The sequence below is a fragment of the Lampetra planeri genome, chromosome 8 (assembly GCF_965212315.1).
Source record: "Lampetra planeri chromosome 8, kcLamPlan1.2.h2, whole genome shotgun sequence".
In the NCBI taxonomy this organism is placed as follows: domain Eukaryota; kingdom Metazoa; phylum Chordata; class Hyperoartia; order Petromyzontiformes; family Petromyzontidae; genus Lampetra; species Lampetra planeri.
This window is the reverse complement of record NC_136114.1, coordinates 12,699,716-12,720,874: the sequence shown is the minus strand read 5'-3', so window position 1 is coordinate 12,720,874 and position 21,159 is coordinate 12,699,716. Positions and strand designations below refer to the sequence as shown.

The 21,159-nt window shown below is 49.9% G+C and overlaps 2 protein-coding genes across 3 annotated transcripts in view; both read left to right on the top strand.

The window, feature by feature from the left end:
• Positions 1–5,990, top strand: part of EFCAB6 (EF-hand calcium binding domain 6) — a 40,981-nt gene extending 34,991 nt beyond the window's left edge. For both annotated transcript variants that reach the window (XM_078597076.1, XM_078597077.1), the window contains 7 exons: positions 299–490; positions 1,095–1,337; positions 1,816–2,094; positions 2,720–2,930; positions 3,369–3,553; positions 4,315–4,464; positions 5,271–5,990. In XM_078597076.1, the coding sequence (XP_078453202.1) occupies positions 299–490; positions 1,095–1,337; positions 1,816–2,094; positions 2,720–2,930; positions 3,369–3,553; positions 4,315–4,464; positions 5,271–5,393 (1,383 nt within the window). In that variant the 3' untranslated portion in view covers positions 5,394–5,990. The remainder of the gene's footprint in view (positions 1–298; positions 491–1,094; positions 1,338–1,815; positions 2,095–2,719; positions 2,931–3,368; positions 3,554–4,314; positions 4,465–5,270) is intronic.
• A 1,838-nt stretch (positions 5,991–7,828) lies between these two features.
• Positions 7,829–19,562, top strand: LOC144720361 (DEP domain-containing protein 7-like). The gene is made up of 9 exons (XM_078597075.1): positions 7,829–8,290; positions 11,285–11,679; positions 12,285–12,475; positions 12,963–13,117; positions 13,759–13,984; positions 15,455–15,723; positions 16,434–16,576; positions 17,154–17,279; positions 17,752–19,562. The coding sequence occupies exons 1-9, from the start codon at positions 8,158–8,160 to the stop codon at positions 18,028–18,030; spliced, it is 1,917 nt and encodes a 638-aa protein (XP_078453201.1). The 5' UTR covers positions 7,829–8,157; the 3' UTR covers positions 18,031–19,562.
• Positions 19,563–21,159: the final 1,597 nt, after the last annotated feature.

The following is a 21,159-nucleotide window of genomic DNA, read 5'->3' as shown; positions in this document are numbered from 1 at the left end:
CTTAGCACGTACAATAGTAGCTCACTTAACATTCACAACTGAATTGAAAACTCACTTCTAAATTGAAACGAATTTCCTTAGAACTGCTTTTTGTGTTCAGTTTGTCGTCCTTCCCCCGCACGTCCAATTAGCATGGTTGGCTACATCATGTAAATGAACATGAAAGTACTGTACACACAATTGGAAACTATTCTAATGCTATTTCATAAACTGAAACAAAAAAAAGACCGCGAGCGACCGAAGGTTGAGTAATTTGAGGACGGACGCGATACGCGGATGTCACCGTGCACCAACGCAGGCCTTCAGCGCCTTCGACAAATCCCAGAGGGGCCTGGTGAAGGAGGAGGAGTTCCGCCGAGTCCTGGACAACTTCTGCCTGAAGCTCGACGAGCCGCAGTTCCAGCACCTGCTCAAGAGGCTCAAGCGTGGCGGCGATGGCACCGTCGACTGGCAGGATTTTCTGGAGGCTTTCAGTCTCCTGTCCGACAAGGCAAGCGGTCATAACACCATCTCTCTGCCATTTGCCCAATTGAGGAAAAACATTGACGTGATTCAAATAAGGGCAGATAGAGGAGCCCTGGTGATAAGAGTATTGTGCCCAGGCCCATTGAGGCTCTGGGTTCAAATGATGATTAAATGAGAGTCGTGAGTATAGTGAGTGGATGGTCTCAGCCTCGTCACCAACGACAATTTTAATTGTTACTTAATTTGGATAAAATTCCAGTTCTGAGAATGAAATATTTAAGTTAAATTGACATTAATTGAAACTTTTTTCAGGGTATATTAAATGTGTGCCCCCTGCTGTGGATAAATATATATGAACGTGATTCTTGAAGTTATCTTGTGATATTAACTTCTGGGGCAAATAGCCAATATCCAACAGATTGGTGCACTGCTTGCTGTAATGATTCTAAATGGCAATCAGTTAATCTCATGAAATGATGCTGATAGCACATTTGGAATAGAATTGGTCTTTCTACATTCGGATGTGGTGGGGGGAGGTGGCACGATGCTAAACCACTCTGACGTCACGTTCGCATTCATCGCCTAACGCGGCTGCCGTTCGCACTGTTCCCTGCCCCCCACCCCGACAGACGGAGGGCGCGGACTGGCAACGCGAGGTCGCGCGGGCGGCCCTAGCCGGGCACCGCGGCGCCGGTGATTGTGCGCTGTCCGCGGGCGGGGTGCTCCGACGGCTGCGCGACGTGGTGTCGGCGCGCTTCTATGCAGTGGCGCGCGCGCTGGTGTGCGCCGACCTCCCAGGGATCGGCAGGCTCACACGGGAGCAGTTCCGTCAGGTCGTGCATCGCCACTTCCTGCGCCTCTCCGACAAGCAGGTGCTCACAAAAGTGTCCGGAGTTGTGTGCCTCGTGAAAGAGTCAGTGTGCCCCGCTGCAGAACTGAAACCGTGGATTTTGAGAACCATGAAGGTGTCGCTAGCTAGGTCCGGAACGATGATTGAAGCACCGATGAAAATTGATCCTTGGCCAAAACGATACGTGCATCGCCCATCAATAAATTCTGTTGCATTGTTAAATCATGTCTATATAATACCCACTATATATGTCCAACTAAAGGAAAGGACATCGGTGCATTTACACACCATTTTTTGCAAGTAAATGGACTTGGAACAAAATCAATTTAAATAAATATTATTCAGTTGTGTACATTTCTCCAACTTCCTTTTGGACATCCATCAACTGCAGTCTCTGTAGATTAACTTATTGGGTGATGTTAGACCAGTCTGCTTGTTCTGTTAATTCACGCTCAAATGCCTCGTCCAACAACGAAAGGTACCATTGCTCCTTGTTACAGTTCGAAGAGCTGTGGGCGCAGCTGCCGGTGGATGAGTGCGACAAGCTGGACTACCGCGAGTTTCTGAAGAGGTTCTGCGACGGTACCGCGTTGCCGGCGGCCGCGTTCACCTCATCAGCTCCCACTGGAATGCTGACGCAGAGTGTCGGGGCCATAGGCCAGAATGGGTGTACTGCCCCAGCAGCAGCTCCAGCAGCAGCAAGAGTAGCCCACAACGGCGCAACCGCAACGAAGAGCAGACCTAAAACGACTGCGTCCTGTCTTCTGACACGATCCCAGGTGCGTGTGTGCCGTGCATTCGATGGGGAGCGGTAGTGTAGCAGTTAGCGCAGTGCGCTGTGAACCCGACTACCCGAGTTCGATTCCCACTCACGACTAACAAAAGTGACGATTATCTGAACTAAAACAGGGTCCAACATCCCCTTGTCGACTCATGAAACAGCTTTCATATGAAAAGCTTTAGGCATTCACAAGTTAATTACAATTGATACTATAAAATGGAAAAACACATCTCCTGGAATTTTTCCCACTCACGTGGGGGTCTGCCTTCCTGGTTCTCTCACTCAACTCATTCCTGTCTTGGGCCATCATCTCCACATCCAGTCCCTCGCATCTTGGTGCACCACTTCGATCCACCTCTTTCTATGCCTGCCTCTCTGTCTCCACCCTGACGCTTCCGCGTTCATCGCCTTTCCTCCGATGTGGTTCTTCTCTCTGCTTCACGACATCTCCCGGCCACCCGAGGTGACTTTCATTCAGGTCGTCTGATATGGGCCAACCCCTCTTTGCCTTCTTCCTGAACACACGCACGGACACGCGCAAAGCACACACCCGAGCCTAAGAGCGACCGTTGACTCGCTTGTCATCGTGCGCACGCACGCGCTCGCGACGTTTCCCACCGCAGTCGCTGAACACGGGCCACCGGCCGGCCACCGTGGCGGGGAGCGTGCGCGGTGGCATGGCGCGCGCGGTCCGTTCGACTCCGCTCGTGGATTGCGAGGCCCTCGAGAGCAGGCTGCGCGAGCGAGTAAGCCGCCGCTGGCAGGAGATCCTGCGTGAGTGCCGTCTCAAGGACCCCACGGCGAGCGGGGAAATCGGCACCAACGACCTCCAGGGTAGGTTTCCGCCTTGCCCGGCAGATCGTGTTGGTCACAGGGGGGACTCCCACGTTGCGGGGGTGTGGCTGGCTCGTGTGCTCGCGTTGTCACGTTGAGGGCACAAAGAACATCATGGGAAGAAGGATATCTTGCGATACGGTAAGACAGGAGAACTGCATGTAAATGCATTGTTCTGGAGTTGTGTACTATTACACAACGAACAAACACGGAGAATGTTATACCTCTTTTGGACATCTGAGCTGTGCCAGCATGGGGCCAACACAGCACAGGTGGTTTTCCACTGGCAGTTTATTGAGCTTTGCCAAAACCGAACTGTGCTATGCTGGCCTCTTAAAACATTTGAATCTGGCCCAGGTCCAAGCCGTGCTAGGGGCAGGAGATATTTGTTGTTTGCGTTGTGCCTTTATTTGTAATGCTGCGCTCGGTGACGTGCAGGCGTGCTGCGCACCTTCGACGTGTCGGTGAGCGAGGACGAGCTTGCGGAACTCGCCTCCAAGTTTGCGGCACACAGCACGGGCCACGTAGCGTACCGCACATTCCTTCGCCACCTGGTGCTGACGCTGCGTCCGCGCCAGCATGGCCTCCTGCAGCGCCAGCGTCTGCAGCAGCCGTCGTTCACGGTGGGGCTCTGGCCGTGCACTTGGCACGGCCGCGGCGCCTCCACCGCACACCTGACCCAAGGCCAACATCAATGACGACAACACGTCTCCTCCTGCAAAGGAGCGCCGCTGTGGCGAGATGATATTTTTCATGTCCTGGTAGCAAGATGCCTGCATACCAGGCGAGGGAGTTATTATAAAGAATTAAAATGAAAAAAATGTTAAACTTCAAATCTCATTGTCTTCTTACTATCCGGGACACTGTTGTTCCAGTGCCCAACCAGGCTGCTATTATTATTATTTAACTTAAAACCCCGTGAGCCACCAACTGAACGGCGAGATAATTTTTTTAGCAATTTTAATTGCAGTTACTTAAACGCCATCGATCTTGGCGAGTACGGGAAGGTGCATTTTCCCACACCTCTGCACCCAACGAATAGCACGGTTGTAAGTGTGTATGTATGTTGAACTTATTTCACACCGTACGTAGCCACCCGTGCTAGTCGGAGGTGCGGGGAAGGACAACAAACTAAATACAAAGTGTAGTTCTAAAGATATAAATTTTCAACCTAAAGGATTTAAAAGTATATAGCTCTTGTGACTTCCTAATATTGGAAGGAAGAGCATTCTAAATGGCCGCCGAAGCGCATCTGCAAGCGCGTGATGCGGTGACCAACTTTGTTCGATGGCTAGCCAAAAGCCTCTGCATATGGTGCGAAAGAAGTTCAGCATACATACACACGTACATACTAACTGTGCACGTTACGAATGTGTGCGCCCAGCCCGGTGGCACGGTGCCCAACGACGCGTTCCTGGAGGCCATGCTGCACCTCCGCGAGCAGGTGCTGCCCAACTGGAGGCCGATGCGACGCGCCTTCCGCGCTGGAGATCCTAGCGCCAGCGGCTTCCTCTGCGCCCCCGACTTCCGCCAGGTATGGTCGACCTGCTCACCTGAGCGACTGGTGCTCAGAGGGAGGGCCAGTCGCACGATGGCAGATAGAGAATAAAATTATCGCATTGACAATTGTGCAAAATTGTGTTTCATTTTCCCGATAAGGATCAGCGAACACAGCCCTTCTTAGTTCTAGGAATGTAATGTTTTTGTGAAAAAAAGTACATTTTAATTACGTTGTTTTCGTTTTATTAATTATTTTTTAAATAAGAAAGTCAAGTTTATTAGACCAATATTCTGTTTGGAAGAACTGGAATTTTGTCATTTTACACGCTTTTATTTAACTGTAATTGGCCACGGCCCCTTACGTTATGGCAAGCTTCGGGCCCACTTCCTGGAGTCGTGGAGTTCTTCCATTACTAGTACATTTCATAAAAGCGTGTTTTATAAATAAGTTTTTTAAAATTTTACTTATTTGTAATGGGTTTTGAAGATAGCGCCTCTAGTGGCTGGATATAATAGGGTGCAGCGGTGCGGCAGTGGTGAGTGCTCGAGTTCGTATCCCAGCCATTGTAAACAACGATTTCTGAATTGGTCTCGGACTTCCATCACACCAACCCGCACTAACCAGTGTTGTGAAGTATGGTCAAACAATCTCCCATGACGGACATGGCGTACCGAGGTATTTATACTGTGGAAGAAGACAGGGTTGTATCAACAATATTTTTAAATTATAATTTGTCCATACTGTTTAGTTGAATTTGGGTAAATGGATGACAATATACGTGAATGTATGTGTCACGCATCCGTTATACGTGTGAATGTTGTGCACCGTTGTTGTGGCAGGTGCTGAAACAATTCGCCATCAACCTCACGGAGGAGGAGTTCTTTCAGATTCTCAATTATTACGACGGGCAGCTGCACAACCGCGTGCCGTACAACGCCTTCCTGCGGACATTCCTCGTCTAGCTGGGCCCCCCACGGGGACCCATCGCTCGCCCCCCACCACGGTGGCGGACTTGATGGGCGGGCGATCGTGCGAGTGAGAAGCTGAAGTGGCCCAGTCGCACGAGAGAGGTCGTTTCGAGCTTACATCCGTAAAGCCACTGGACACGAGGAGCTATTGTCCAGTCGTGCTTGATGCGTTTAATTTCCATCCGCAGGTTCATCCGTTAATTTTGTTGCGGTAAAAATATGCCCTGATTTTTTGCCGTTCACTTAGAGAGGGGAAAAGCGAAGAAAAAAAAGCCTATAATTTCTCGAATTCAGAATTATAAGAGTGCTACAATGTTTTTTGTAACAATGTAATTTATGATTACATTGGAAAGTAACGTTTCTAGATACCGTATGCTGTGAAAGGCTTAGGGTGATATGGTAATCTAGTCAGCAGTTTGGAAATCATTTATGTTTTTGTGTGAAAGTGACTTAATTCAGTCTTGAAAATGTCTGCTTTGTTTGAAAGATGTTAATACATTTCTTTGAAAATGCAAAATTGTTTGATATGTCTTAAAAATAATATATGGAATTACAGATTGTTTTTATTTAATAAACAGATTTTAATTTACATATTGAGAGTTCATTAATGATATTTTAACCGTAGAAGGTATGCACATACGAACATTATTCATCTATGTACACACACTTGCAAATAGGTAAATTAACCACACTCCCCAAAAATGTGAAAAACCTAAATAATTGCCTTGTTTTTATATATTGTAAAAGCCCGGCGTTCTAAATGATAAGAGCCTTTCAGAAGGCCTGAATCAATAAGTTATAGAAAGTGGACCCCCCCAGATGTGGAGGTAAAAAGTTGATTCAACAAGTTTCCAAAAATTGTCAGAAGTGGAGAAAGTATGGTGTGGAGGCATATTAGAAATATGATCACCCAGGAATGTCTGTCCTTAACGCTCGTGACGTCACTGCACATCGACCAGCCCCCCTCATTAATATGCATGAGCAGGTGACGCCACTTAAATGGACACCCCTTCCCCCGCATTATTACCTACTGTGAGCCAAGAATATCTGTGTGCAATGCTAGTGACGTCACTCCACGTCGAACAGCCCCCCTCATTAATAATCATGAACAGATTCAGTCCACATAATGAGCAGGTGACGTCACTCATGAGCAGGTGACGTCACTCCACATGGAGCACCCTGCCCTCAATAATCATAAGCAGGTGACGTCACTCCACATCGAACAGCCCCCCTCATTAATAATCATAAGGTGATGTCCTCCAAATGGACACCCCCCTCCATTCATAATAATTAGCCGCTGACGTCACACCACATGGGGGGCCGAGGCGTCTCCTTCGCAAATTCGCTTTAAGTTTGACGTATCTTTATTGAAAGTGAATCTAATAAATAATAAATAATTCTACGCAGCAACAAAGTGGATGTGGTGTCTTTATTGCTTTTTTCAGCACTTGAGACAAAAGGTAAGTTATGCTTCTACATTATGGTAAAATAGACATTTCTCCGTGATTTTCCAGATATCGTATCGATTTCCAATTTATTTCAAAGCAGAAGAGAATAAAGTATCAGAGCAGTGAATTTGAACAAATTGAAGGTCAGTTATATACAGTGCTAGTGACATGAAGTGAGGTGTTTTATCACATAAGAATCGCTGGCATTAATACAGTGCTACAGTGAAATGCAGTGAAGTGTTTGATGACATACTTTTGTGCAAAATTTACTGCCATGAAATTCACACAAGATACAATAATACTCTGCTCCATTTTTTCGTAAATATTACAGCTTCAGTCCTAGGACGGGCAAAAGGCTAGTATTATATATATGCCTACACATCCTACATACAATAGTCAGCAGCATCTGCACACATTGGGGAGGATTTGTCTGTCCTGGACAAAGAAGTTGCGTGGACACATGGGGACACCCACAAACAAACGTGCATCGACTTTCATCGAACTATATACACCTAAGTAGATCCGTGGAAGTAGACCCATAGATGTACAGGCAACTCCGTGTAGGCAGGCACACGTGATGCGTGAGAGGGACGTATTGAACACAAACTTTGAACGTGTTTCTTTGCCATCTCTCACGCAGTGCCCTGCGATGCAACACATGTGTAGCCTTAAAAGAATGAAATCCGTCACGACACAGGAAGGCGGAGGGGGGGGCACTACGCCCGGCCGCCTTTGTCTCCCCTATTTGTGATTGTTCAGATGTTGATCACTGGCGTTTGGCCGCGAGCGGGAAACCAGAACTCGATCGAGATGGCACGCGGTGCGCACGGAGTTTCCCGGGCAAGGCGAGAGAATGAACAGCAGCAGCGCCATTGGCTGCGATAATTGCAATCAACGCCAGACCTCCCAAGGTGCGCGTGTCCATGGCTATAAATAGGGGGGGCTTGGGGTGGGCGTGCACACGTGACTCTACGTCGGTGGCAAAAGACGATGTGCAGATGGTTTATTGGCCCCCCGATCACACCGCTTAAAAGAACCGAGATTCGTTTTCCCCCCACCCCAGATACGTTCGTTGAATTAAAAGTTTTGCTGAACTTATAGGTCGTTGTCTCTCTCTCGCCATCCATTCGTGCCACCTTCCATTGTCACGACAAACTCGTGTGTGGGGTTTATTTTCATTTAAAAACATCCGAGCAAACGCTTCTAAATCGCCAACAATCCATCTGTTTTGTCACCCCCCCACCAACCCCAACACGGAGAGCAATAGCCGAAGGAGTTGGGAAGGGCGAATTGGTTCTTGCACGGGAGAGATGCAGGGCTGCTCCGTGCGAGAGATGGCGGCGAGATTCAGTGATGTGCTCCGAGCCGCGCCTGGCCCTGGCCTCGTGGCGACGACGGCGTCGGCGGCAGGAGCCGAGGATGAAAGCGATCCCAACTCGACCGGTGAGAGAGAGAGAGAACGAGAGAGATGAGCGTGGCGGTGTCTCATGGGCCACGATGTTACGTCCGGTTCACGAAAACTTTGCAACAGAAGTGGGGAGTGCATAGAGTGTGCTGTGGTTAGATGAGTAATATTTTTTTTTTAACTTTTTTAAAAGCACGCTTTCATTCAATGTACCGTACTAGTAATGGAATAACTTCACGACTCCAGGAAGTGGCCCCGAAGCTTGCCACGGATGGGACCGTGGCCAATTACAGCCAACGTTAGTTGAGAGTGGACAATTAGACCCAAGCCGAAACGTAACATATAAAAAAGAATGTTTAAAAATATGTTAATTTTTTTATGATAGAATATAGTATTGTCATCAGTATGACATAAGTATACCAAGTTTGCAGTCGATACCACATTGGGAAGTGGGTTAAAATTGAGTTACAAGATTTGAGGATACAACAACAATAGAGTGAATTCTAGATTTGAAGCTTTCGTGACTGCAAGGATTCATACTCTTAGGTTTTTTGGTAAAGTTACGTAGATAAAAAAATAATAATAAAGAATAATATTTTTGTTATGTAAAAAAAATCGCTTAATTATTTGTTCTACACAAATTATTTTATTATTTATCTTTTATCTACGTGACTTTACCGAAAAAACCTAAGTGTATGAACAATAGAGTGAGTTCATAGAAAGCGTGTAAACAAATATTAAAGAAAAGGGGCGGGCAGGTTCGTGTCGCGAGTTCTCGCGTTGCGTCTACAAACCCGACCACCCGAGTTCGATTCCCACTCGCCGGTCCTGGGCCTCCCCTAGGTCGACTCGGCCTCGCAATGAGTAGCTGGGGAGACGAAGGTGGCCGGGCGTGGTGTTGGCCACCCCCACACCCCTCGTGTACCGTGTCGGCCTTCATAGGTGCTCGCTAACAGCACTTGCCCCAACGGGATGCGAAGGCTATACGGGGGGTCTTTGTCTTTGGGGCGCATATACCCCCCCCCCCCCCCCATCAATTATCACAGGGACCAATCACTGCGTATGAACATTAGTTTGGTTCCGAATTCTATCCCGTTCATTTCACTGGGGGAAGATTGTTCTGGTTTTGCGTATGTACGAACACGTGTAGACTTTAAATGCCAATCTCGAAGACTGCTTGCAACAAAGAGGGCCTCCGAGAGAGAGAGTTCATTATACAGGGATGGCAATTCTCGAATCCGCCCAGAGTAGGCTCACTCAAGACTCTTGTTTTCATGCTGGTTACTGCATGGTATTGCCAATTATATTACTTGTGTAAGGATATCAGATGACCGAAGATAACGACACTGCATAAGCGGAAATAACGCTCAACAGTTTAACACGTAGGCCTTTCGCTACCAATATTCAGGGTTTTTTTTGTTAGATCACGTAAATGTGTCGTTAAACCCGCCACCAACCGACACGGCCAATTAGTACGGTTGTCACTTAAACAAAACATGCCAATTCGTTACTAGCTCGGCACACCGGTTGTGTGTTGGGAGAGTGAACCCACGTTTACAATTCCGAGTCGGCTTAACAATCCGCACAGATGGGGTTGACTCGTTTATTTCGCTGTGCCGTCAGTCATGTCTTCACCACGGTCTGAGAGATTTAACAGATCTCCTCGTGATCCACCAACCCTCGTCTTTAAAACGATCGCGTGCATGCGAGCCGCCTCCCGTGCTGTCTTGAGACAAACCACGTAGAGCCGCGTCGAGTATCGGCGAATGCAGCGTCGACCGTGGTTGCGGCCACGTGCATAAGTGTGAACACGTGAGTACAATATGACCACGTGTTTACAGTGCGTGACAACAGCACGACCACGTGTTTACAGTGCGTGACAACAGCACGACCACGTGTTTACAGTGCGTGACAACAGCACGACCACGTGTTTACAGTGCGTGACAACAGCACGACCACGTGTTTGTACAATGGAAACTACAGTATAGGTCCCAAACGTCCTGGTTTGGTGGGGGCAGTCCCCTGTGGTTTAAGGAAGCTTGTCCCGCAATCCAGAAACTTTAGGATAATTGGGACCCCCCCCCACCGTTTAAAAAGTATTCTGGCTCTATACTCTACTCATGATGCGGGGTGGGGGGCGAAGTGCAGAGCGACCTGCGAGGTGGATTAGGGCGTGGTGGGTGGAGCTACCTGCGTGGTGGGTGGGGCTACCCGCGTGGTGGGTGGGGCTACCCGCGTGGTGGGTGGGGCTACCCGCGTGGTGGGCGGGGCTACCCGCGTGGTGGGCGGGGCTACCTGCTTGGTGGGCGTGGCTACCTGCGTGGTGGGCGGGGCTACCTGCGTGGCGGGTGAGGCTACCTGTGGTGGGCGGGTGGGGCTACCTGCGTGGTGGGTGGGGCTACCTGCGTGGTGGGTGGGGCTATCTGCATTGTGGGCAGGGCTACCTGTGTGGTGGGCGGAGCTACCTGCGTGGTGGGTGGGGCTACCTGAGTAGTGGGTGGGGCTACCTGCGTGGTGGGCGGGGCTATGCCAGAGTGAGACGGGCTTCTGCACGCTCACCATGTGGCCTGGTTGAGCTTCCCGGAAATGTTTTTTACCAATATATAGGGCACTGTTAAGCAGAGAACATAATGTACACTGATGTGATGGTCCATTGATGGCTCAACAACGTCCAGCAATGGACTGACGAGAGCTAGCTAGACATGACGTATGTACACGTCTGGCTCTTTGTCAGTCCATTACTGGATGCGGGCCTCGCCAACACTGCGTAGGTCGTGAGGATTGTTTGACCGCGTGACGCCACGCCGGTCGTTGAATGTGGGGAGCCAAGACAGAGCGCAAAAGTTCAGCACAACAATGGATATTGCCGCATAGTCCTCCGCTGCACACGATGCATTTCCAGCGCCGCCTGCCGCTCCACAAGCTGACATCTGTCAAGTACTATAGAGGCTCAAACCAGACTTGGCTTGTGAAATTGTATTTAAATGAAATTCCTGGCTTCCCTGTCCACCTGCTGTATCCACCGCCAACAGGTCTTCCGCACCACTGCATGAATGTCCCAACGTTGACGCGCATTCCCTGCCCGGGCATGGTGCCGTTGCCACCACCGACACCGCCACCACCAGCGCCACCTTCGAAGGCAACGTCTACCTCGTCGGCGTCATTGTCAGCGTCGTCGTCGTCGTCGTCCGTGGCTGGTGCCGAGGACGACCCGGCAGCGCCGCCGGGCCAGCACGCGTTCCGCGCCACGCAGGTGTGGAGCGAGCTGCTGGCGACGCTGCGGGGCCACGTGGACGCGAGGAGGAGGAGGGTGCAGCTCCGCTACCACGACGACTGCTTCACCGGCGCCGACGTGGTGGACGTGCTGATCACGCACCTCGCAAGGACGCCGCGCTTCAACGCCTCCTGCGAGCTGTCCAGGATCCAGGTGAAGTACGGTCGTCGTGCGGGACGTTCCCCTCGGCTGTCCCTCTTCCCTCTGCGCACCCCCTTTCTCCCTCCCCCCCCTCCCCACGTGCAGTCCCAATGGCGTAGTGTGGTCGGTCACCATGGGCGCTTGTGCAAGGACAGGATTGATGAAAGGTCGCATGCCACTGCCAAATTTCCTCCGCCCTCTTTGTAGCCCGGCGGCGCCTGGGCCCCCTCTGGCTTGTGGCGCAGTTGCACCACCTGCACACACAATCGCTACGCCCCCACTGCCTTTCACCCATCCGTGGCTGTAGCGAAAAACAATGTGGTCTCACTGGGCACGATATAAGGTTATATATACTCTCTGGTTCTTTCGGTAAAGTCACGTAGGTATAAAGTAAAATAAAAAACAATCGCGACGTTTTGAAACGTGATTTATTTTAATTATATTTTATACCTACTTGACTTTACCGAAAGAACCAGAGGGTATGGATTCCTGCAGTCACGAAAGCTTCAAATCAAGGTTATATACGTATATATTTAAATCCTCAAGTCTGTTTTAATTAATCTTTCTACCAAATGGCAGTCGCGTTTTTTCCCATGACCATTTCACCGCGGCTGCAGGTGACGCGGCTGTGCCAGTCGTTTGTGGACTGCGGGGAGCTGGAGCCAGTGGGCAGCGCGCGACGCTTCGGCTTCTTCGGGGAGAAGCGCGCTCCCACCTTCGAGGACGGCAGCTCCAGCTTCTACCGCTTCCCGCTCGAGGGCGGCGGAGTGGCGCGGTCGGCCGTTGGTTCGAAGGAGGCGGAGGACAGGTCGGTGCGCGGAGGTAACCGTGTCTGTCGCACACCTCGTCCGACTTCCTCGCTTGATGTTGGCAAATCTGGATGCCTGGGGTTGTTACGATTCGCCCGCACGCCCGCCACCTCCCCAACCACCCACTCATCCCCAGTGATTACGATGAACTGTCACGATTCAATGTGGCAATGAAAAAATGTAAACCTCCAAGGTACCAGATTAGGATTGCATACGGCATCACCGCTCACCCCCCTTCCCCGACAAAAACTTGGCAGGACCCTCCCTGAGGAGGAGGACTCTGAGTGAGGCTCTGTTGGGTAAACGAGCATGAAATATAAATTAATTAATAGTAAATTTGGATTCATCTATTAATTTGTCTCGTTTGCAATGGATGGCTCCGAGGTGCTGAGAGCACATTTGGGTGTGAGTTTTGGGAAACGCCCACGTTTTTTGTGGTTAAAAAAACCATAAAATTCTGCCGCTCGCTCGCTCTCTCGCTCCTAGGGCCGAAGACTCCTGCCTGATGTCCAACCGCACTGCGGTCGAGTCGAGCGACCAGGCCCTGGAGAAGATGTTTAGCAGCGTGAACCTCCTGGGGCCCTCGCTCCCGGCCACTGCCGACAACGCCCCGGAGCGGGGCTGCCTGCTCTCCAAAAAGGGTACCCGCACGGGTCAAAGGTCGACGCGTCTTTCTGTGAGCGATGACGTGGTGGGTGGGTGGTGGGCGGCACGGCACTCGTGCCCGCTGGGGGTGCTTGGGCAGTGGTGGAAATTGACCGTGAGACTTCCAAAATAAACTTTTTTTTTTGTGCGGCAAATGCGTTAACAACGCAGAAAGCGCAATTTCAAAAATGTATAGCAATTGATACTAAATGTCATTTTAATTTTTTTTTAATGTTGAATAATTGATCTCGAGTTGGCCTCTGTAAATTTAAGTAATCGATTAATTGCCCGGTTTTTATTGCTTTGTGTAACTCAACAAAGCTGATGACACGAAATTGCAGTTGGGGAAACAAATCCCACACCTGTGTCGCTGGACAGAAGGCAACGGTTAGTGCTTGGTGACGTCATCGGCTTCGTTATCCGCGTCGCACTGGGCGATGCTCGTAGGGGGTTTCCCACCTTCGAGTAAATCGATCGAAAAAAGTAGTCTGGAAATCTACTTAATTGACCAATATGACGGTGGGGGTGGGCAGCTCTAGATTGAACGGGCGCGTGCGATCGTGACGGAGCGACTGTAAATGCTTTCACCGGCCGGATTTCTGCGTGTGCGTGCGTGCGTGCGTGCGCGCGCGTGCAGCCGTGGCGGAGGTGTGGAGGCACCAGACACTGCTGCGACTGCTCCAGCTCATAGACCTCACCGTGCTCGACTCGGTGCTGGAGTCGCCGCCCTCCTCGCCCAAGCGCGGCAAGAAGCGGCCGCCGGCTCCGTCGCCCGCGCCGCCCCCGCCCACCGACGATGACGACGACCTCGTCGTCCACAACCCCTACCTGGAGCTGACGGACGCTGGCCTCGGCCTGCCTGTGTACGTGTGTGCGCATTCGGTCGAAGTCGGGACACGGCCATGTAGGAACGTGTTTTATTTCTCGAGGCCTTAAGGTCTTCTGATCTCCAACTGCTCGGCACGACCGGGTCGAGGTTGCGGGCTTTTGTTAGCGTGGCACCCAAACAATGGAACGCCACCTTGCCACTTGAAATCAGGCAATCGGAGTCATACTCTTTGGTTTTTTCGGTAAAGTCACGTAGGTAAAAAATTAAATAAATGAAAACAACTAAATTAAATCACGACGTTTCGGGCGCAACACAAGCGTCCGTCATCAGGTGGTAAAGCATGGCCTACCGCTGATGCTTTGAAACCCCGTCTGTTTAAAGCGGCCTTCCCTGTTTAGTTTGGTCGGTTGCCCCTTGGTTCTGTTTTTGTTTCCTGCTTTTCATGCGTTGCGCATTGGGATCCTAGGATGGAATGCGCCTTAATACATTTTAATTATTATTAAAGCTACCAAACATCGTCCTAGTTTTGTCCGGGACACTTCCCAATCGTGTGTTCTGAACCCAAACTGTATAAAATGTAGATTTTGTCGCCAGTTTAACCCGTGTTCTGGCTTCGTGCTCGACTCAGGTGCTGGGTGCAAAGGGGGGGGGGGGGGGGGGGAAGGGGCTGGGTGAGTCGTGGGTGGGTCCTGTGAGTGGAGAGTTCCCAATGGAGTCTTCTTCGCGCGCTTGCTGTGGTTGTTCCACCTGATGACGGACGCTTGTGTTTCGCCCGAAACGTCGTGATTTAATTTATTTTATCTTGTACCTACGTGACTTTACCGAAAGAACCAAAGAGTGAGTATCTAACTTTTAAATTTGCGCTCCAATTCATGCACTTATTTTTACCAGAATATTATTTAAATCTTAGAGACTCTAAAACAAAAACCTCGCGATACATATTGTCATGACATTTTATTGTTCCGTGAAAAAAGCTGAGCAGTACATGAGGATCGTGAGAAGTGTGAACAGGGCAGCTGTCTCTTGTTTTTTTCCGTTTCAAAACTACTGCTTCTCTACCCGTGTGTGTGCGTGTGTATATATATATATAGTGGGGAGCGGTTAGTGCGCTGCACTACAAACCCGACGACCCGAGTTCGATTCCCACTCGCGGCCAACACCAGTGACGATAATTATCTGAACCGGTCCAGGGCCCCTCCCCGAGGTTGACTCGGCCTCAAATGAGTACCTGGTGCCGTGTGCTGTGCTGGCCGCCCACTCTGTCGTGTGCCGTTCCGGCCTTCGTAGGTGCTACTCGCGAACAGCACTTGCCCTAACAGTGTGTTGAGGCTATACGGGGGGGAGGATGGATCTTTGTCTTTACACATGTTTTACAAAAGTAAATGAGTAAACTTCCACGCACCCACCCCGACCTCTTGCGCACGTTGAATTTCTTTAGAAACCCATACGTGCTCTAACCGCGCTTATCGCCCGCCTGCCTGCCCGCGTGTCTCCGCGCCACCAGCTTGGACGAGTGGCTGGCGGCCGCGCTGGACTGCCTGGACCACCTCCCCGACGCGCTCGTGGTGGAGGTGACGCAGAGGCTGCCGCGAGGCTGGGGCGGGGCGCACGGCGGCCCCGCCGGCGCCGCGGGCCACCCCGCCGAAGGCGACGGCGGCGCCGCCGCCAAGCGCGTCCTCTTTGAGGTCGTCGGCCGCCACTACGGGCAGGCGAAGCGGCCGCTGCTCGAGAACCGCCTCTTCGACGTCCACACGGCAATCCTGGAGCTCATACGTCAGTGGGGGGCAGATGGGGGAGGTGGGCAGATGGGGGAGGGGGGGGGATGGGAGAGGGGGGGAGATGGGGGAGGGGGGGAGATGGGGGAGGGAGGAGATGGTGGAGGGGGGAGATGGGGGGAGGGGGGCAGATGGGGGAGGTGGGCAGATGGGGGAGGGGGGAGACAGGGGTAAGGAGGTGGGTCAATACGTGTGAGATTTGTGCAGATGCAGGGCTTACATTTTCTCCCACCGAATATTTTACTGGTCGTCACTTGTAGTGGACTGGAGTAGTTGGTGAGTGACTACTCATAGTGATGGGTATACTGGATGTGGTGTGCCGGTTGGGGGGGGTGGGGCATAATTTATTTGCGGATCGCTGACGGACCTGGCTAAAGTCGACTCCTTGTGGCATGGTTAGAGATGTGACTGAACGTCGATAACTTTTTTGATTTTCTCGTATCGAGGAGAGGTGGGGGCGGGGGGGGGGGGTTGCAAGACGGAGCTGTTGATGGTCTGAGCCTGGTCACTAAAATGAGTGCACAGAAAATAATATAAAAACTTTCATTTCATTTGGTTCGGGGGGGGGGGGGGGGGGTTGGGGGGGGGGGGTCACGGATTAGCCCGCTCGGTCGGGACGATGCCGGCCCGTTGTCCGCCCTCTCACGCCGCCGGTCCGCTTTGACGCCCTCTCTCTCTCTCTCTCTTCTTCTGTGCCGCCGCGCGTAGTGAAGGACAGCACGGCGGTGGCCCTGGAGGCCACGCAGCTCTGCCTGCGGCTGCTGGAGGCGAGCGTCCGCGAGGAGCTGCGGGCGCTGCTCCGGCTCATGCACGTGGCGGCGCTCGCAAGCTCCTACCGGCTGCACAAGCAGGCACGAGCGCAACGATTCGTCGTCGTCGGCGGTCGTGATCTCGCCCCCCGCCCTCCCACCTGCTACCACACGAAAGTCTCCCCTGAGCCACCGTTTTACGCAAGCTGCATGGGTTGATTTTGTTGCGTGCCATCTCCACGTCCGCTCCGGTTTGTGTCCCTCGTCTTTGGCTGCCACTTCATCGTTAGTCTTGTCCCCAACAGCACACGGGCCCCATCCATCCCTTCTAGGGACATGTCCTACCCTGCCCCCCCCCCACCTTTTCTTAAGTTGGTATGAATCTCTTTTACTTATGTGCGTGTTCTCTAATCTGTTAATTTTCCCATCCCTCGGCGGAATACCAAGCGTGCGCCTCTCCGTGCTTCCTGTCGCTCACGTTTCAGGTTTTGCGTTGCGTATTACCTGTCGATGGTCCGCGGTTTTTGTCAATCGTGGCCGATTTCAACTCCCACGGGGGGCCTGGACTTTCTTACGACCTTGGACACGAGCGCGGCGAAGTGCAGAGCTTCGTTCGTGCCCCCCACCCCCCTTGCCTAACCGTGCCCCCCCCCCCCGCACGGTCGTTCTCTCCGCACAGGCCGACAATCTCGCCGTGGTGCGACGGACGTTCGGCAAGGCGATCGTGCAGAACAAGGCCCTCTCCAAGAGCCATGCCGAGCTGCTCATCTCCTTCATGATGGACAACCACGCGGAGATCTTCAAGGTGACCGGACACGTCTGTCACGATGCCAGAAGTGAACAACCTCGCTTTGTTTGCGAGCCATCTGATGGGTTGCCCAGGATGTCGCGGGTCTGAATTTGCACGGTTGGCTATGTGCGGTGCGAAAGGAAGTTCAACATACCTGCTGTACATTCATAGAGTGGTAGCACCCAGCTGAACATTGTGGAGGAGGCAGAATGGTTTCCCAACACGGGGATGAGTAAACATCACCACTAGGGAGATGGAGGCTTCGAGCGCTGCTGGCCAACCACCTCCCCTCATTGCGCCATCCCATCACGGGGCTCGTTGTGTTATTAAGTGAATTGTGCAATATATCGAACCCACGACCTTCCTACCAGGCGAGCTAATTAACATCTCACCACTTGGACCCACCCCGTTTCCCAACCACCCCCCCCCCCGCCCCCCCACAATTGTCATTGCCCTCATGGGGGGCACCCTGTTCCGCCGCCGCCAGGTGCCGGTGTCGCTGCACGTCATGGTGAGCGAGCGGCTGTCGAGTCTGCAAGAGGGCGGCGACCCCAACCGGCCGCCGGGCTTCACGTACTGCGTGCGGCAGTCGCGTGCCGAGTACGCCGCGGAGGGCGCAAGCGCCACGGAGGAGGCGCTGCGCCAGCTCGTCGCCAGCGTGAGCGAGGACACGGCGCACTCCGCCAAGCACAAGCGGCGGCTGCTCAAGGAGCTGCAGAGGCATCACCCGCAGGCCTTCTCGCAACACTTTTCCACCATGCTGTGAGGTCGGAGGTCGTAGCTCCCCCGATTTCCCCCCCCCCCCCTTCGCACCCCCACCAGCCCCCACCTCACCCCATCCCCAACTGTTCCACTCGATGTGCTTGGGCGCAAGTGAATCGTGACCGGCAAGAATGTGGTTCGAGCGTATAATGGTGGTAGAGCGGAGAAAGTTCTCGGCCGGATCATCGCAAAGTTCCAATCCTGGTTGGGCGTTGTTAGCGGGCGGGGAGCATCGTCCCTTCGGGGGTCGATGAAAAAGTGAGTCGCTCGTTACTTTTGTGGGAACGTCGACAGTAATTGCCTTGTGGAGGGAATTGTCCCCCCAATGTACGAAAGTGGATTTTCATACCCAGTGGCTCAGGGCTGTAAGATTAGCATTACCTCAATGGTCATTTGAGCAAGACATTGCTCCCGAGTTTAATGCGCTTTTGGGAATTGACCAGTGTAGGAGTTTCATAAACTGTAAATAAATGATCTGCTAAGGTTGTAAACAAAACCGAAACAATGAACACAGAAGCCGTATCCAGGAAAAGTTATAGATGAGACAAATCGCTTTTAATCTTAACTGCATGACAAATCGTTGTTGGTACAAGAGTGCTTTGCATTACTGCGGCCATCTCACGCAGGGTGCTCCAGGCTCTTTAACAGTGACCGGTGCCTGTCTCGCGTGTCGAGGAGACTACAATGCTGTTTTCGTGTCAGGTGATGCGTGCAGCAGGTGTATTGAGAAACTGGAATGCGATGGCGGTGGCTTCGGCATCATCAGAGATTTATTTCAACCGGATAGGACACACGCAGCCCTTGCAGCTTCGTTGGAGAATCGCCGATCTGGTGGGATCTGGAGCACTGAAAAATCTAAATTTTCGGCATCTTCACCTCGTCCCGACCATCAATAATTAATCCACCTGCATCATAGGAGATTGTAAAAAAAACTGCCACGAGCGGTCCCATTGGTATTCACGATGAAGCCATAATTTTGTCCACCTGGTGGTTTTCATGCCGCTGCTCAGCTGTGAAACTTTTTGACTGGTGCTTAAAGTGGCATCTGTGCATGTTCCCGGAAGGCGCTTATTCAGCCATGTGCAAAAGGCCACACATTTTGACTCGAGGATTGGAATTGCTGTAATGCTTTCTGCGGTAATGATTGCTTTTTATCCGTTCTTGGTTGCAACTCCTCTATCTGTAGCGCCAAAGTGTTGTTGAATGTTGTTTGTGATGAAAATGTCCTGAAAGTGAATGTTCTCTTTATTTCATTGGTATGAGCTGTGGGTGTGTGCACTTGGCGCACGTTTGTAATCAGTAGCTGGTGAGTGTTCTGCACTGATTGTTTTAATTGGGTTTGGAATTAAATATCAAAAAGGACTGAGGCTTAAACTCAATTTGCACTGAAAAGACTACGCGCACGTCTGGGATTTGTCGGATGACAGTTTGTGCGTAGCGCTTTAAAAGCTGTTGAATGTGTCCTGTCCTGGATTAAAAAGATTAACCATTGCATAATGTACTTTTTTCTGAATTCTAATAAAGTTTTTGTTATAATTTGTCAGTGCATACGTGTAATCCAGCACCTTGGAGGCGAGGGTGGATTGCAACATTTTTACAAATGGCCATTTTTTATAACTTTCTTTTTTTATAATTAATAGTGAATTCCTGCATTGCCTTTAGGCTTATGTTCCATATAACATGAATGTGTGAATTTTTTTCTATTGTCTTTCTCATGGAAAAATCGATGAACTAACCTATGTTATAAAAAAAATGGCCAAATTTTCATAGCTTTATTTTCTAAGGAAAAGTAAATTCCTGGATTGACTTTAGGCTTATTATACTGTACATAATGGAAAAAGTGCAAATTTTAACTTTTTTTCAAATGGAAAAATCGACATACTAACCTATGTCATTTTTTGCCAAAAATGGCCAATTTTTCATAGCTTTATTTTTTTATGAAAAGTGATTTCCTGCATTGCCCTTGGGCGTATTATGCTCTGTGCCATAAACGGTGGGCACTTTCACTTTTTTCACGTAAAAAAATCGACATCTCTATTTTTTTGCAATGGCCAATATTTTATAGCTACATTTGTCAATGAAAAGTGAATTCCTGCATTGCCTTTAGGCTTATGTTCCATATAACATGAATGTGTGAATTTTTTTCTATTGTCTTTCTCATGGAAAAATCGATGAACTAACCTATGTTATAAAAAAAATGGCCAAATTTTCATAGCTTTATTTTCTAAGGAAAAGTAAATTCCTGGATTGACTTTAGGCTTATTATACTGTACATAATGGAAAAAGTGCAAATTTTAACTTTTTTTCAAATGGAAAAATCGACATACTAACCTATGTCATTTTTTGCCAAAAATGGCCAATTTTTCATAGCTTTATTTTTTTATGAAAAGTGATTTCCTGCATTGCCCTTGGGCGTATTATGCTCTGTGCCATAAACGGTGGGCACTTTCACTTTTTTCACGTAAAAAAATCGACATCTCTATTTTTTTGCAATGGCCAATATTTTATAGCTACATTTGTCAATGAAAAGTGAATTCCTGCATTGCCTTTAGGCTTATGTTCCATATAACATGAATGTGTGAATTTTTTTCTATTGTCTTTCTCATGGAAAAATCGATGAACTAACCTATGTTATAAAAAAAATGGCCAAATTTTCATAGCTTTATTTTCTAAGGAAAAGTAAATTCCTGGATTGACTTTAGGCTTATTATACTGTACATAATGGAAAAAGTGCAAATTTTAACTTTTTTTCAAATGGAAAAATCGACATACTAACCTATGTCATTTTTTGCCAAAAATGGCCAATTTTTCATAGCTTTATTTTTTTATGAAAAGTGATTTCCTGCATTGCCCTTGGGCGTATTATGCTCTGTGCCATAAACGGTGGGCACTTTCACTTTTTTCACGTAAAAAAATCGACATCTCTATTTTTTTGCAATGGCCAATATTTTATAGCTACATTTGTCAATGAAAAGTGAATTCCTGCATTGCCTTTAGGCTTATGTTCCATATAACATGAATGTGTGAATTTTTTTCTATTGTCTTTCTCATGGAAAAATCGATGAACTAACCTATGTTATAAAAAAAAATGGCCAAATTTTCATAGCTTTATTTTCTAAGGAAAAGTAAATTC